Source organism: Bufo gargarizans, chromosome 3, assembly GCF_014858855.1.
Source record: "Bufo gargarizans isolate SCDJY-AF-19 chromosome 3, ASM1485885v1, whole genome shotgun sequence".
NCBI classification, from domain to species: domain Eukaryota; kingdom Metazoa; phylum Chordata; class Amphibia; order Anura; family Bufonidae; genus Bufo; species Bufo gargarizans.
In genome coordinates, this window is record NC_058082.1 from 160,466,950 (window position 1) to 160,481,127 (window position 14,178).

Genomic DNA, 14,178 nt, shown 5'->3' on the forward strand with positions numbered 1-14,178 from the left:
ATGTGAATGACCCCCAATCATATTTTAGATCAGAGCCCAATATAAAGACCCCCAATTAGACCTCAGATGAGACCCCCATGCCTCATAAAATCCCCCAGCCATATGTGATCAGCCCCCCAGCCATATGTGATTAGCCCCCAGCCATATGTGATCAGCCCCCATCTATATGTACTCAGTACCCATCCATATGTACTCAGCCCCCAGCCATATGTACTCAGCCCCCAGCCATATGTGAGCAGCCCCCAGCCATATGTGAGCAGCCCCCAGCCATATGTGAGCATATAATTCAGCCTCAGATCACAAAATAAAAAACCCACTTACCTCTACTGCTCCTGGATGCCGCCCCTCCTCACCGCCCGCGATCTTCTTCCTCCTGCTGTCGGCTGTGCTGAGAACCAGCACGCACAGCGTGAGGTCACAGAGCGCCCTCACGCTGTGTGCAGCCTTCGCAGCCAACAGTCGAGGACCAGGAAGCGGTGAGTACAGAGTCTTCACTGCTTCCTGGTCCTCCGGTACTACTTAGCGCTTCCATAATGAAAGCGCTCATTAGTATTCGCCCCATAAGACGCATGAGCCTTTTCCCCCCACTTTGGGGGGGGGTAGGAAAGTGCGTCTTATGGGGCGAAAAATACAGTACCTTACACCATGCGGAGCATTTACATTTTTTTTTTTTTTAACAAATACTGTATCTGAATAGATGGACAATCCCTTCAATATAATCATTAGCAAGTAGGGTGCTAAAAAACCCATGCAGTCTAAAATAAAAATAAAAAAAGTTCTAGGTACTCCCTGTAGTCTAAGGGTATGGCCACATGGTCAGGTTTCTGCATGCAGTTTTAGAAGCTAAAATCAAACATTTCAAAATTGAATACAGAAGCCTCACTATGGAATACAGGGAAACCCATTCAAGACATCTAAAATCATCATATGGCCAACAGTCTTCTTGAAGAACCTATAAAGAAACCCACAGGTCCTTGTGCTATTACTATGGAACCTTGAAATGTGTCACGTTCTGCCATATATAATGACACAATGCTTGATAAAATACATTATCTATATAAAGTGTTCAGTGTCTATAATGTATTTTTGTCTACCAAGTAAGGCTACTTTCACACTAGACCTCTGGCAGGCTGTTTCGTCGGGTGAACAGCCTGTCGGATCCGTCCTGCCGCTAATGAACGTGTGCCCCCGGACTGCCGCTCCATCCCCATTGACTATAATGGGGCGGAGTTCCAGCGGAGGCACGGCAGCGTACGGGGAGAGGCTGCCAGAATAAAACTACGACATGTCCGACATTTATTCCGGCAGCCTTTCGCCGTGTGCTGCCATGTCTCCGCCGGATCTCCGCCCCGCCCCCATTATAGTCAATGGGGACGGAGCGGCAGTCCGGGGGCACACATTCACTAGCGGCAGGACAGATCAGACAGGCTGTTCACCCAACGAAACAGCCTGTCGGAGGTCCGTGCTGCTAGTGTGAAAGTAGCCTAAGCTTGGTGAACTATGGCATTTTAGTTCTGTCTACAGTGCTGCCGTTCTCTTATGTAGCAGGTCAACCAGCCTTATACATGGGGCTAGGCATAGGCTAAGAAATTACCTCTATTCCTAATATTAATATGCCCCTCTTCTGAGTACGTTTTTGCACGGTGCTTTCATTCATCATAGTAAATGGCCTCCTTTCACATTTAAATAAAAGTACTGCATCTTTTTCAATGAACTTCAAATCTCCGTTGAGAATTATTGCCTCCACCTTGCACATTTCGCTTTGATTTCTTCCCCGTATTTCTAGACATATTACCAAGGCCGGCATCTTCTTTCTTTACCTAAGATGGAAAATGTCCTGTCACGTCAATAAACCTTGATTTGATTTGACTTGGTTTTAATAGAGAGATATACATGGAGAGAGAAAGCAGAACCAAGTGATATAGATGCAGAAGGAGAGACAAGAGCAAACAGAGGGGGCGATTAATCAAGCTGTGTTAGGGATAACGAGGCCGTTCTGGCTGTAACTCCCATTCACGTTAATGGTATATACAGTACAGCCAAACGCCTTGTGTTATCCTTAACTGAGCTTGATAAATGCGCCCTACGGTGAGAGAACACAGGGCTGCAGAGCAAGAACATACTTACAGATGGGATACTATTGAAGACTTATTAGGGTTATTTATTAGATTTACAGTGTGCACATTAATTCCTCCAGGTGGGAAGGTTGAAGCCCCTGACAAGCAAAGTATTTCCAGGATTTCGTAATACACAAAAAGTTATAGTTCAATAAGTAAGTACTGTATGTTCATTTGTATTTCCATTGTTATATTCCACATTTACAATCACACAAAAATGTGTTCTTGGAATTTAAAGTAAAAGTGGCTAAATCACATGACTGCAAAATATTAATTTACCTGATCAAAAAAGTGTCTGAATCCCATGACTGCAAAATATTAATTTCCCTCTTCATTTTTTTAGATGCAAGTCAAAAGGGTGCCATTTCTTTTTAATAGCTGTGAAGCAGCTCAATATAGAGAGCAAAATGCACTTGGCACTCCTGAGAACTTGAAATTGCAGGATAATTGAATTTGGCAGAATAAAAGTTCATATTCACACTACCCATGATGAGAAACGTTTCACAAATGTTTGTACTGCTCTCACCAGAATTGTCTAAACTGCTGACAGACTCCCACGTCTATATAATCTCACAAAATGTTTACCAGAAAAATTGAAAAATAATTAAAGGGGTTGTACCATTAATATAAATGTATCCCAGCTAACAGATATAACTGCTATATCACTTCCTCAATTACCCCATTGATCAAAACGGTCTCATTCTAAGGTTATTCATCTACCATTGCACCCTGTGTCAAATCTGTTTTGAAATTCCATTGCTGTTGGTTATGTACTACAGGGTTAATGTAGGACGCACATGCTCACAGCGCTTCTATTACTGCCTTTCAATAAGGCATGTCTATATGTCCGTTCCATGGCCGCGCAAAAAAATAGAATGTCCTATTGTCCTAAATGTCCTATTCTTGTCTGTTTTATGGACAAGGATAAGACAGTTCTACAGAGGGCAGGATGTTCTGTTCCGCAAAATGCGGAACACACACGGCCGAGCGCTTGTATCGCGTGCTCTTCATTCATTACTATGGGAATTACAAAAATAGCTGCGCAGGCATGCTATCTTTGGAAGTCCAATAGCGGTGAATAGAGAGCGTACCACACAAACACATCACTGCTATAAGATTGCTGGAAGTAACCGAGCCAGCACTCTGCTTTTTTTCAGAACTTACATAGCAGTGAATGGAGGGTGGCTGTGCATTTTGGGGGCCCATTCTTGTTCGGAGCAGGTCGTAGAGTTCGGACCCACACCTATCTGACATTCATGGCATATCCTAGCAATATGCCACCAATGCCTAAGATGGGCACCCCCTTTAACTATACACAGCAGTATGCTGTATCTGTTGATAAAATAACTCTCACCTGCTCAGCACAGTTTTTGGCCCCCTGGCTCCGTTCAGCAATCTTCTGACCTGTAAACTTCCATATTGATGGGGCCATACGTGCTGCAGCAGCCATTGACTGGCCAAAGTGGCATGTCACTGCTGAGTCATGTGCCACTTGGGGAAATGTCACCACTAGGTGCAGTGGCGCACGTGATCCCATCTATCCGTAAATTTACAGAGGACCAGAAGATCACTGAACTGAGTTGGAATGGGGAGGCTGAGAACAGGTTGGTGTGATTTGTTTTATCAACAGGTGCAACACAGTAAAAAAAAAAAGGCCCTTTACGACTGCACATTTCCAGACAAAAGAACATAAAGACAAGTGGATTTTGGAAGAGTCTGTTCCTGCCTTTCACCATACTGTATGCACTGTATACTATGTACAGTATTTTAGCTGTATTACAATAGCAAATAATATGCGTGATCTGCAGACCGGGGTTTTCCCAACATGATTTCAAGTGTTTAGCAGGGCAATGGAAGAGTTCCTTGTAATATTTTAATCAGCAGGTCTTGTCTAGTTGGGAGACTGTAGACCTCCTTCCCCCTCCTCCTCCACCTTCTCTACCGTCTGATGCTCCTGCATTATACATAGTAAAGCTCCGCTGTTGTCATAACAGTGCTAATAGGACATCACAATTTAATTTCTAAATCAATCACGTTCACTGTCGTTTTGTATAATTGCTTTGACAAAAGTGCATAATCCCAGTCATTACTTAAAATAATACCTCCGCTTCTGCAAAATGAATTTAGAAGCACACTCTGCATTAATAGCTAGTTGTCTACATGTATTGGAGTAAATATTTGTTTCAGATTGGGAATCCCATCCCTGGATATTAGATTATTAGTGCTTGCAAGTCAGTGGTCCATGGTCCTGTGACCTAAGAAATCAGTGTAAAGCATTCTGGTGACAGACAAAACAGTCTTCTGCCTGTTGGTAGCTGTCCAAGTGCTGAAGGGCCAGTAGTTCTAGCAGCATTGTTCTTCTATGGATTTATATCATAGTTATATACATCTATATACATACAGTATATCAAGCGATAACCAAATTGTACATGTCCCTGGCCTGAGCATCTTAATGGTTGCATGTGAGGAAATGTATGCTTATCTCTGAATAAAGCAGGCTTAAAAGGAAGGTTCTATGAATTTTCACATATTCATATCCTCCACACATCTCTCCACTTGTCAGGTGCTCTTAGCTTGGCATCTGCAGCATTCAACACATAGAATGTGTGTGAACTCTTAATTATTCTGCAGAGCTCCCTGGGATTTACTGTACTAAGAAATAAAGTTATGAGTTTTCTTTGTATTTAGAGAGGTGTTTGCCACTTTACCCTCAACATCTTTTCTCATGAAGATGTAGATTTAATAAAATGGAGGGTTTCAGATGCAGTCGATCTGTCTAGAGTCAGAACCAGATTACAGTTGGTAAAGGTCCCCATCACATCTCTGGGATCTGGACCCCACCCTCTATCACTAGTGATGAGCGGTAGGGGCAATATTTGAATTCGCGATATTTCACGAATATTTAGTAAAATATTCGTCATTTGAGAATTTGCGATTCTTTTCTTGATTGCAAGAAAAATCGGCAATGTATTATTTGCTTAATGCGCGCGCAATACAGGCGTGGGTCACTTTTGCTACATTTTCCAAGCTGCTAGAAGTTTCCTGAGACTGGAGAAAATAGTTGGCACGGCAGGACATTAAAAATAGCTTTTTATGCAGATAGAGTGCTCCAATATATTCGCGATTGCGCTAATCGACACTATTAATGTGAATATTTTGGCGCAATATGGGAAACTTCACATTTTAGCAGGTCTGCATTTATGTATGGACAGCAGAACCTATCGCACTACCTAACACCCTGCACTAGAACAGCTACACTATATCAGGATCTAACCTACGCTGACTATCTCCCACTAACTAAATGTAATATATATATATATTTAAGCTATCTATCTAATGTAGTGTGGAAAGCACAGAGCACAGCAATGACACTCCTCTCTCTCTCAAAACTTTGAAAAAACTGCAGAAAATGGCTGCTGGGGAGGCAACTTTCCTATTGGTTGCTAGGGATGTTGCTAAGCTCAGACAATGACATTGCAGCCTTCTCATTGGCCCACAAGCAAGAAGCAGGGAGGGATCATGGGTTCAGATGAAAAAAAAAAAAAGAATATATTCTAAATATTCGCGAATTCTCGAAGTGCCGATGTTCGCGATTAATATTCGCGATTAGAATATTCGCGCCCAACACTATCACAGCCATGTACAGAACACGTCTCTCATACCCACATAGTAACCTCCAGAGACAACCCCAGACCACTTTTTGCCTAATTTATAAATGTTTACCTTGTTTTTGATTGGCTCATGCTTTGTGACTTGTTTGATGCTACATTATTTCTGATGGAACGTTATTGCACAACATTATTTCTTAATATGAATGATACATTATGACGTGTCTATTTCTCTATTGCATACTCAAGGTGGCATTACTTGTAATATATATTTATTGAGATACATAAGTGTTATATGGTAGTGTTGAGCGAGTACCAAAGTGCTTGTGTGCTCGAGTAGAACACTTTGCGATACTCGGGTGTCCTACTGAGCACCTGAGCACAATGGAAGTCAATGGGAGAACCCCAGGCACCCCCTGCTCGGAAGAGGGAGAGGGTGTCAGGACTCTAGTTTGGCTTAGGAGTCCCTGCTCTGACTCCATATATAGAGTCAGTGAGTGGAGACACCTCAGTGTATTTAAATCTAATTTTTTAAAAGTTTCTGCTGGTATTTGAACTCCCAACATTGTACGTTAGCAGCAAGGACCTTATCCACTCAGCTATAAAGCTGAACGCTAATCTGTGTCGGAAAAACCTCATAATAGTCTCTGATTTAATGAGTATTCGTATTCAGCAGAAGACTTATTTTATATTTCTGTGTAGGTTAAGATGTAGCTGTATAGTGTAGTGGTTAACATCCTTGCCTTTAATATACAAGCCTGGCAGAAACAGACATAAAATTTATATATTTTATATTTTTTTTTAGTAATTGTAAAAAATGTATGGCACAAAATAAATGTGTAATTACAAAAAAGTAACGTGCGGAAGTACCGCTAAGAGGTGTAGGCGCCTACACCTCTTAGCGGTACTTCCGCACGTTACTCCTATTGCGTCCACATCTATGTGACTTCTCCCTCCACCAGCGGCACTAGTCTGATGAAGGCACGGAGGTGCCGAAACATCACACCGCCGCAGCAACTATCTTCTGTACGCAAATAAAAAAAGTTGCATCAAAATACGACTTGGCTGGAGTCTTTGTATCTATTGTAAAAGGGGTGGGAACCTTACGCCAGCAGAAATATCCACCGAGTGCTACAAGGGCTCTGCTTGTATATATATATATATATATATATATATATAAATAAATAAAATCATACTTGACCAACTTCACCCGCACCTACTGTGTCCTTCTCCCATATCATGTAGATTTTAAGCCCTCATGGGCAGGGCCCTCTCTCCTTCTGTACCAGTTTGTAACTCGTCTTGTCTATGATTAGTGCAATTGTCTGTATTATGTATGTATACCTCTTCTCATATGTATAGCGCTATGGAATGAATGGCGCTTTAATAATAAATAATAATAATATATACTACTGATGTTTTTAGCCATAATATATTTACATATATTATAATTGATTATATATTCTAAATATATTCTTAATATATGTAAATATTTTATGACTAAAAACTTATATATGAAAAAAATGTAAAATGTTTCTGCCAGGATCTCAAGCTCATACATTAGAGGCAAGGACATTAACCACTACACTATACAACTATATGTTAACCTACACAGAAATATAAAATAAGTCTTCTGCTGAATAGGAATACTCACTAAATCAGAAACTACTATGAGGTTTTTCTGAGATAGTTTAGCATTCAGCTTTATAGCTGAGTGGATAAGGTCCTTACCTCTAATATACAAGGGGTTGTGAGTTCAGATCCTCAGAATCTTTTCTGAAATTGATGCTAAATTACATTTAAATACACTTACTCGAACACACGTGGTGTTAGGCCGAGCATGCTCGCTCAACACTATTTACATGGTTAACACAGTTGAAAAAGGAAGTTCAACTTCAAGGGATTGGTGGGGATGTAAATTTTAAAAAAGAAGAGTGAGATCCAAACACATTTTCATAAGAATTAACATTATTTAGTTTTAAGAATTCATCAAGTCATTCAAGTATTTTTTAAAACCGTCCACTGTTCCTGCTGTGACTATGTCCGGAGGTAGCCTTGATGCCTCTGGAGACTGAACTTTTTCTACAGATGAAGGCAGTGCCACCTTGTCTTTTGAGGGAGTTTTACATGGAACAGCTTTTCACCATATTTTTGGCACGGCCCATTTATATATTTGTATAGATTAATCATGTCCCTACCCCCTTAGACACTACTTCTCAAGACTAAGTAAACATATTTTAAAAATTTTCCCTCATGACTAAGACCCTCCATGCCCCTTATCAGTTTAGTTGCTCTCCATAGTACTTTATCCAGTTCCAGGTCTTATCTTAGATATTGAAGGCACATCGCTAGGATATGTCTTTTCACCAGAACAGGGCCCCACTCACTGCTATTTTCAGAAGTCCCAAAGCAGTGAATGGAGAGCACATTGCACATGTACAGACACCTGTCCATTCACCTCTGTGGGACAGACCACCAGAAATAGCTGAGCCAGTGCTGACATAGTGCACTCTCTTTCACTTTGGGGGGCCCATAGGGAACCACAGCTATCTGACATTGATGGCATATCCTAGCAATGTCTGAATTAAAAAATAAATAATTAAATAATTAAATATATACATATACTGTATATATATATTTTATATTTTGTTATATATATATAGATATATATATAATGTATATACATTCTACATATATATATGTAGAATGTATATATATTATATATATATATTTATTACACACACACACAGAGTGTGTGTATATATGTATTTATCTCTCTATAAAAGCATTTTCTATTGGGCACTGACTGAATGGCCTCTGACCTTTTTGTATGCAACCCTTGAAGTCACATCTGTCCAGAGAAGGCGTTTTAATTGATTAATTGCTGATTGGGCTGCAATGAGATGGGGTTTATGATCTTTTGCTGCACCCCTAGGTGATTCCTGCTGGATTTGTCAGCTCTTAATCAATCTCTACAGGGAAAGAGAGACAGGGAGACATAGGGAAAGTACTTAATTGCTCTAGGATGATACCAGCTCAGCATATAAAACACATTCTTAAACAATGCTGTAGATCTGCTCCTGGCAGACTTCTGTCTCCCAATAACCAGATGATAAAATAAAGAACAACCCTAGGGATGAAATACAGACTCTGAAGGCACTGAGGATATTATCAGGATGTTAACATATAGTGGTTTCCCTTGTAACATAATAGAGAGGATACAGCCCCACCTCCTCTGTGCCCTGAAAGGTACCCTGTCTGTGCCAATCTGCTTTTTTCTCATGTAAATGAGGAGAGAGCTGGTTTGCAGAGGATGGGATGGGATCAGACATTGAGCCTGCAGGCAGCTCAGCTCTCAGCTTCTCCTCCTCCTCGTGGCACCAGAGGTCGCTCTTATTTTCTTAAAGACAGTTCACACATCTTTGCCTTCACAGACCTCCCTTATCACTTGCATCTGAGCAGAGTTTCACAGAAGCTAGGAGGTGATGCACACATCATGCCCATATGAACTGGCATAAAGATAGATGCCTTGGAGCAACGCATCTACAATCTAGACTACAGCAAAAGAAGACGATCCAAGGCAGAAAAAGTTTTGGCTTCCTCAGATCATCCTAGGAACCCAGTGAACTCTAGGAGAAGTGACACAGGAGGGACCAGGACCTGTTAGGTTGGCAACAGGTGGAACTGTCTAAGGGAGCGTCATAGTGAAGTTGGCACTGGAGCTTGGCTTTTCTCTCTGGGTTTGTCTTTAAGAAATTTTCACCATTACTTCAAAAAGTGAAGAAGACTTCCTAGCCCTGGCAGCGTCCAGGCTGAGCCGCAGGAAGAGGGTGATTGGTGTGGCCATAGGGGTGGCCATGGTTCTTATCCTTCTCGTAGCCATCCCTTTACTGGTCAGTAGCTCTAAGACCAGCAGCCACTATGAGATGCTGGGCAGCTGCAGGATGGTATGTGACCCCTACACCCCCCAGACACAAGGGGCGTCCTCTGTCGAGTCCAGCCAGGAGTATGGGCTCATCTCCCCCCCACCCCACCTACAAGGGGGCAAACTCGACCAAGGGGCAAAGAAGGGGAAATCAGGGCTCCGAGGATTACCGGGACCTCCTGGGCCACCTGGTCCTAAAGGACCTCCAGGGGAGCCAGGACGACCGGGACCTCCAGGACCCGGCCCAGGAGGCTATGTCTCGTCCTATTACAGCCCAAAGATCGCCTTCTATGCCGGGCTGAGGAAGCCACATGAAGGCTACGAGGTCCTGCGCTTCGACGACGTCGTCACCAATGTGGGGAACTACTACGAGCCCTCCACCGGCAAGTTCACCTGCCCCCTGCCTGGCATCTACTTCTTCGCCTACCACGTGCTGATGAGAGGGGGGGATGGCACCAGCATGTGGGCTGACCTCATGAAAAACACACAGGTGAGAGGAAACCAGCAATATATATATATATATATATATATATATATATATATATAATCTATATATACCTATCCCACTTATATATGTATATATGTCATGTATGCCCCCTAGTTTGTTTGTGGTACCATCACTGCCAAAGAATAATGCCAACCTGTTCAACAATAACATTCCGGCAGCGCCTGGTCTCCAGCAGGTACCTGAAGAAGTAATGTCTGCATGCGGTGCCCGGTGGGCAAGTTCAGAAATATGTGATATTACTCATTTACTAGTAATATAGTGACATGAAGTATTATAGAGAACTGTGAGGTTCATTTATATAGTACTTTATTCTGTAAGAAATGGGTAATAACTAAGCACAGTGTAATGTACTGGCAACAGGTGGATGATGAGTGTATTCCACTCTGTATTATATATTTTATATAAATGATATCAAATGCACTTTCTAGATAAAACGTCTATCGATCTATCTGTATTTCCATAATCAATACATCTTTTATCTATTTACTGTCTTCTATCTATATCTATCTATCCATCTATCTATCTATCTGTCCTACTATTTACATGTATCTAATATCTTTATAATCCAATTGTTTATTCAACTGTATTCTCTGTATATATTGTATATCTATCTATCTGCTCTATCTGTCTATTTCATCTTTCTCTCTCTCTCTCTCTCTCTCTCATATCTATCCATCTATTATCTATCTATCTATCTCATATTTATCTATCTCTCTCAAATATATCAATTATCTATCTATCTATATCTCTCATATCTATCTGTCTATCTATTATTTATCTATCTATCTTATATCTGTCTTTTTATCTATCTCTCCCTATTTAATTAACATTGATTTTCTATCTATTATCCATATGAAGCTTTAAAAAAGCTTATTTCAGTATTAAATACAGCCACAGATACAGTAATAGTATAAGTAGGTTATAAGGACCAACTAACCTCACTCCTTATGCCACAGATGTGACTTGCCTGTTCCTGCCTGTACTTTAATGGTGTACATCACACATACAGGGGTGGATGTCCCTATATCTGCTATTTATCTGTCTCCTACAGAAGGATTTGGGCAGTGGCAATTATATCACAACAGAGGAGTTTGTGAAGGGGCAATTTCCATCAATTGTCTCTCATTCTTGCTGCCGACAGTGTCTGGAGAATATCCACCCCCTGCAAGCAGGTCCTTGGAGGATATGGGATTACTGCCCCCGGGGACCCCGTTGTAAGCAGTCAGTCGTTTAAATTCGTTTCATTAGGACATAACTCACTACAATGTAACTAATAGGATAACGATATGTCAGGGGGTAAAGGGTCCTCCCTGCTGCACAGACATTAGTACATTACTATGCACTAACATTACATGGAGACTTATTAGATGGGGATCACTGACCTAAAAGTCACACTGACATGCCCCTCTGCTTACAATCTAACGAATAATCATTCTGGTTGATCTCATGTGATGTCCCCAACTTACCAGGACCATTCCTGTGAATCCAAATTACTTTCCCAATGTCTCCTGTTTTCCTTAAACTACACCAAAGGACTAGATGTGCATGTGACAAGGGGCATTTTATTACTGGTTTATTAAAGTTTGCCATCAATATATTACACCTGGATGAGGTACAGAGCATGTGATAAATATGATGTTACCTTTCTATTTTAGAATATCTATCTATCTATCTATCTACCTTATATCTATCTATCTATCTATCTATCTATCTATCTATCTATCTATCTATTATCAATCTAGCTATCTACTATCTATCTATATACCTTCTATCTATCTATCTATCTATCTATCTGCCTTCTATCTATCTATTATCAATCTAGCTATCTACTATCTATCTATGTACCTCCTATCTATCTATCTATCTATCTATCTATTATCAATCTATCTATCTATCTATCTATCTATCTATCTATCTACCTCCTATCTATCTATCTATCTATCTATCTGCCTTCTATCTATCTATTATCAATCTAGCTACCTCCTATCTATCTATCTATCTATCTATCTATCTATCTATCTATCAATCTATCTATCTATCTATCTATCTATCTACCTCCAATCTATCTTTGTATCTATCTATCTATCTATCTATCTATCTATCTAGCTATCTATCTATCTATTTACCTTATATCTATCTATCATGTCTATCTTATCTATCTTATCTATCGTAGGATTTCCATACTAATTAAATACCATAATATTGATGTTTATTATTAAAGTGTCCTTCTTCTGACATGTGCTGCTTTTGTGATACCAGGCATGAGCTGTGTGACATTAGGGAGGGGGCACCAGCTGCTGCCTGTCCCCTGGTGCTCATTAAATTGCATATTTTACTCCTGTTATTTGTTTAAGCTTCATGTCTACATTGACATGGTCTGTGCTGCTCTTCACTTCATAAGCTTTCCTAGTCTAGGTCCTGGTAAAAGTGCCCTCTGCCCCTGCATTGTGCCAGCCTCACCTTCATGTCTCTGTAACATCCCCAGGCAGGAGAGGAGTCTTCAAGTGAAGTGACAACAAGGTTGGGTGTGTGGACAATGAATGACATGTTGTGCAGCACAGGAGCATCAACACAGATTACAGGGAAATGTTTGTCCTGCAGTTGGAGCTGGTGAATATTTTATAGAGAGCACAGAAGGTGATCTATATTATCATTCTCCACCTCATATAGCCTTCAGAACCAGACTCCCATCATCAGTCTATGGTGATTAACTTTTTAAAGATTTTAGATCCAATGGAAGTCATTCAGTTTTAACAGATTTTTGTTTGCTGGTTATATTCTGAATGCTACTGTCTGGTGTTTTAGATAGATTGATTGATATATATGAGAGAGAGAAATACGATATATATATAGTATATATATATATATATATATATATATAGTATGTAGAGAGAAAGAGATATTCAGTATAGATATTAGATAGATAGATAGATAGATAGATAGATAGATAGATAGATAGATAGATAGATAGATAGATAGATAGATAGTCATAGCTGTTATTGGTGGATAAGTAGCTTGGTTGAAAGAAGCCCCAAGATGAGCACCTCTCTCTCAACAAACTAACATAAAACATGTCCATATACTTTTCTTGCACAGGGGTTTGATAGATAATTAAATAGATAGATAATAAAAACCCAAAAAGCAACAGCAGCACATTGAAAAAAACGTAGTTAGGGTGGAAATCCTCTTAAAAGGTAGGCAACCTTTCCTCCAATATAGTACTATATAATATAATAGATAGATAGATAGATAGACTTATAGTTGGTTTAGCTGTGGAGCTGAACAGGTTGTGTTAAATGTCTATGCCCATTTAAAGGGTGGTTTCTCCACAGCTCAGTATCACAGCAGGTGAACTCAAATGGATAAGGTAAACCATGACATGATGAAAGATCCTGGCTGAAAATGAGCCAGCAGCCAGAGGGTTAATGGTACTGCAGCCTGGGAGGTCAGCTCAGCAGGTGGAGGACTGGGAAGCTGAAGCGTGGGGATCATTTATCAAGGAGCCCATGGGTTACCCATGACAAAAGAAGGACAATCCACTTGATTTTCTTGTCTGCATTTCCAGCCCCAGTCGGAATGCCTACAACAAAGGAGCTCCACTAATTGAGACAATCCTGTGCAGTCATAGCAGTCTTGTATGTGCTGCTGCGCAGGAATCTGTGGACTCCACCATCAGCAGGAAAAAGCTGAAATATGCTACTGTTATTAGGATTGAAAGTTAGGGAAGAGATGCTACTGGGACATAACAGGCTGACATAAAACTGTCTAATCTAAAGTATATCTGACAAATAAACCTCAGCTATAATATGGCATTTTACGTTTATGAATATTAATATAGAAAAATACACACAGGTACACTAGTGACTGGGTAATTATAAAAGATAAGGCAAAATGACTGCAGGGCAGAGACTAGCAGACAGCCTGAGCAACAATGTACAAAGTATCATGTAGCAGTCTGCAAAATCACAGCAGAATTGTAATATTTTAATTTTTTTAAGAAGATAATTAAAACATACGTTT

At 40.4% G+C, this 14,178-nt stretch overlaps 1 protein-coding gene across 1 annotated transcript in view; it reads left to right on the forward strand.

Moving 5' to 3' along the window:
• The first annotated feature begins 9,054 nt into the window (after nucleotides 1-9,054).
• C1QL4 (complement C1q like 4) overlaps nucleotides 9,055-14,178 on the forward strand; it is a 138,986-nt gene continuing 133,862 nt past the window's right edge. Inside the window, exon 1 of the mRNA XM_044286386.1 lies at nucleotides 9,055-10,140. Within this exon, the coding sequence (XP_044142321.1) occupies nucleotides 9,583-10,140 (558 nt within the window). The 5' untranslated portion in view covers nucleotides 9,055-9,582. The remainder of the gene's footprint in view (nucleotides 10,141-14,178) is intronic.